Consider the following 3,943-nt stretch of genomic DNA (forward strand, 5'->3'; position numbering starts at 1 on the left):
TTATTTTATATGTATTTAATTTTTGAAAAGATTATTTTAATTCATCTTTTTTTATATATATAAATAAATAATATTTTTTGGATAATATTTTTAATATATATAACCTTACATAATATTTTATTTTATTCTACTCAATTAATTTCATGTATATTTGTTTATATTAATATTTGATTGAATGAAAATTTAATTTTGATAAACATCGTTCAACACAACCATGTAAAAAACCTATATTGTAATGTCAAATATTTTAATCTATATGTATCTATCAATTTTCTATTTTAAATTCATTTATTGTTAATGACTTTTTTTATCACATATCATTCTCAACTTATTCAATTTTACATATATATATATATATGTATATGTATATAAGCTTTTCAATTTATAGTTATCTTTTATATATACAAATATACATTGAAAAAACCTGCAAGTATAATTTTTTTACAGAAAAAAATACACATTGGTCATAAAGCTGGTTAATCATGACATGCACATAGTAACTGCTGTGAGTATACTATTCTCATGGCAAACTTAATCTTAAGAGCACACCCTTTAGGTCACTCTAGAAGCTGAGAACGCAAATTTTATAAACAGGCAGGCATTCAACTTTTTAAATATGCTGCATTTGCCTTAATCTCTCATCCTTCCTTCCAATAAGATCTTACTTGTTTCAGGAATAAGCTTAACCGAAACTATGCCAGGCATTTTATCCGCAGGCTTACCTTTCAATAAAAGCAATCATGAGAACTGTACACTCTCAAAGAAAGAGAGATTGTGAATTCTATCTATAGATCCATGGTTTTACACTTTCCAGGGCCCAAAGAAAGCCGCCTCCTAGATAATGACCATTGCAGATACCCAGTACGTCAACATGTTAAGATTCGGAATATAATAGATAAAAATCAAAGATGAGAAGTTCAAATAAATATGGGTTCTAAACTTTGTATTACAAATGAAATGCGAAAACTAAACAACCATGAAACAACAGACCATACATTTGTGCAAAAGTTGTCTAAAGTCATCCATTAACTTTATCAAATTCGGCATGTTACTAATCAACTGTCAATGACTTAATCAGGGCTCAAACCCTGTTATATGCCACTGACTTGCTGAAGAGACGACGGATATACACGACTTGGAGCGTGCTGGCAGCGGCCAGCAAAAGGTACTCTCCAACTGTGTAGGCTATGACACGTCTTCTTGTGCTCTCATTAGCTGCACAAGTAAAAAATCATAGTTAGCAACCAATCAGCAAATTGCAATTGTTTAAAGAATATGCTCATAAGGCAGCCTTGTCATGTTGAAATAATGGCATTGGTGTATCCAAAAACTGAATACACGATATACACTAAACAGGTTTTTCGCAGCACAAAATGACTGCCTGAATCTGCAGCATGGTATTCGTTCATATTTAGATCTTTTATGCACAACATTCGAGACTTCCTATAAGGATCTATCATACACGATATGTTAATCTGCAGGATGGTATTCGTTCATACACGAGACTTCCTATAACGACCTATCATACACAAAAGTCAAGACTTCTATAAGGATCTATCATACACAAAAGTCAGGACTTCCTATAAGGATCTATCATACACGATATGTTAATCTGCAGGATGGTATTCAGATTAGTGACACTAAACACCATGATGGTAAAATATCAGGAAAAGATCATGCCTCTTCCTCAAGCAAAAGCAAAAGAAAAGAAATGAAAGAAAAAGGCAAGAAGAAAAAAAAATTGCTTAAGAATTACCCTAAAATTGTGCAATTCCATCAATTAAAGATTAAAAGAAGGGAAAAGAAAAGAAAGAAAGAAAATGCCAGAGCAAGAAACTTACTATGACGATGTCGAATATCACGGGCTTTCAAGTATCTCTGCTCTGCTGTAACAGACTCCAATGCCTCCCTCAGCTCAGCAATTTTAACATTAACTGGGTTCAAATGCTCTGCGAGGAACAGATGCTATACAGGTCAAAGGACAGCAGAACAAAATCTATTCAAACAGAGGAAATCAGCCTAACTAACATGGACTAATCAACTAGAATGAGCGATTGAAATTTCACAAGAAGGTAATGCTATTGCAGTTAACTCACAGCCTGATACCAATATATAGAGATGCATCTGAAATATAAGAATAAACTAATAAGAGAGAAATCAACAAACCATCTTTGGCAAGGTCATGCTCGCTGGGAATATGGCCCACATGAATATAAAACGAGACAGTCTCAGGTGTTGCGTAGGGATTGTGAAAACAAAATTTGTACATTCCACTTCTTGGAGCCTTGAACTCAAACTTATCTCCAGATGTTCCCTTTACAGTGTGCACCGTATTATCTCCAGGAGATGTTGCCTACATGACAGCAGAAATCAAGATAAAGAAATTGGAATGAACAACAACAATATTAAAATAATTCCAAAACCATAAATAACAAGGTGCATGATTGTTCACAAATTAGTCCACTATGAACGTAAATAAAAGGTGCATAACATTTTAAAACAGAGAAGATGCTTGCACCATCTTCTGATGCGAAATCAAACAGAGCACTTCAGCTTATTATAATGAAGTTCACATGGTGGAGGATAATGAAGGACTCCCTTTTTGCTAGTGATCAAATAATCACAGTGACTAAGGTTTTCCAAGAGATACTTCACATTAACACATGGCATTGCTTTGTCAGGCAAACTAGTACAGAACAGGAGTTTTTTGCATTACCATTAAATTCTAAAAGAGGCCTTTCGCTCAGTGATCAAGGGCCGGTTGAAATCAAAGCGTAAAAACTCTTTTTTAGTAATCGTTTACGGTGGGGGAAAGCTGGAGGGGACCCCGGTGGTTAGAGGGAGCACTTTGCGAACAAGTTCCTAGGATCTAGCTAAAATCTAAAGGGTTTTCTTTTTGTTTTACATTCATAATATGGTTATATAGAAATTCGTGTCCAGCAACAATAAGTGACAATCATCAATCCAAAAGGAACCTGCTATTACATCCCTTGACAGATTCGTCAGACCATACGAGGTTGGTTCTTTTTAATTAATTAAATCATTAACCCAACTTGGTGCCCTTCTCACTTCTATTATCCAAATCTAAAATGATAAATAAATAACAGAAAACCAATACCACAAAATTATATCGATAATGAATTCAATTTCCAAAATATCTCAACTGATACGAAACATAGCAAGATTGAAAACCCCCAAGTAAAGTCAAAATAAATGAATTAAAAAAACTGAAATGAAAGACTAAACAACTTACAGTGAAATCGATGCCGGGGTGATCGGAGCCCCAGAAGATGTCGTGATCGACAACAACGAAGTTTCCGGAAACGGTGTCGCCTTCATAGAGGACGTACTCGTAAACGCATTCGACGTCGTTTACGGTGACGGAGAGAGAATAGATGCGGCTAACAAAGCTCATTAAAAGAGCTGCCACTACGTAGATCTGCTTTCTCCTCCTCTCCATCTCTGATCTATTCCTCTATCTCTCTGGATTTTGTGATTTTTTTCTTTTTTTCTGAAAAAAAAGATAAAAACTATTTTAGCTTCTTCGTTTAACGTAAAGATGAGGAAGTTTGGTTCTTTTGTCCGTGAAATTGCTTTTTGCGTTATTATAATTTGTTATTTATTGATACTTATTATGACGTCTATCCGGCGTCGTTTCATCAATCTGTTAAAGTAAAATGAACTAAGGAAAGCCGTTTCTTGTTGTCATGTGCCGCTTCGCATTGCTGTTGACATCTGTTTTTTAAAAAAATTTATTTTTAAAAGATTTAAATTAATATTTTTATTATTATTTAAATGTAATAATAATTAAAATAAATTTTTATTTTCATATATTTTTAAATAAAAATATTTTGGAAAATAAAATTTACCACATTTAAAAAAAAACTCTTAGTACCATTACAAACTCATTATTTATTTATTAATTTATTTATAATAACAGATT

At 33.1% G+C, this 3,943-nt stretch overlaps 1 protein-coding gene across 1 annotated transcript; it reads right to left on the reverse strand.

Moving 5' to 3' along the window:
* Positions 1-872: 872 nt before the first annotated feature.
* LOC105130014 (emp24/gp25L/p24 family/GOLD family protein) lies at positions 873-3,583 on the reverse strand. The gene is made up of 4 exons (XM_011032324.1): positions 3,254-3,583; positions 2,167-2,353; positions 1,842-1,949; positions 873-1,215 (listed from the first exon to the last, which is right to left on the reverse strand). Exons 1-4 carry the CDS (start codon positions 3,458-3,460, stop codon positions 1,082-1,084), a joined length of 636 nt encoding a protein of 211 aa, XP_011030626.1. The 5' UTR covers positions 3,461-3,583; the 3' UTR covers positions 873-1,081.
* Between the last annotated feature and the right edge of the window lie 360 nt (positions 3,584-3,943).

Source organism: Populus euphratica, unplaced genomic scaffold (assembly GCF_000495115.2).
Source record: "Populus euphratica unplaced genomic scaffold, PopEup_1.0 scaffold17.1, whole genome shotgun sequence".
In the NCBI taxonomy this organism is placed as follows: Eukaryota; Viridiplantae; Streptophyta; class Magnoliopsida; order Malpighiales; family Salicaceae; genus Populus; species Populus euphratica.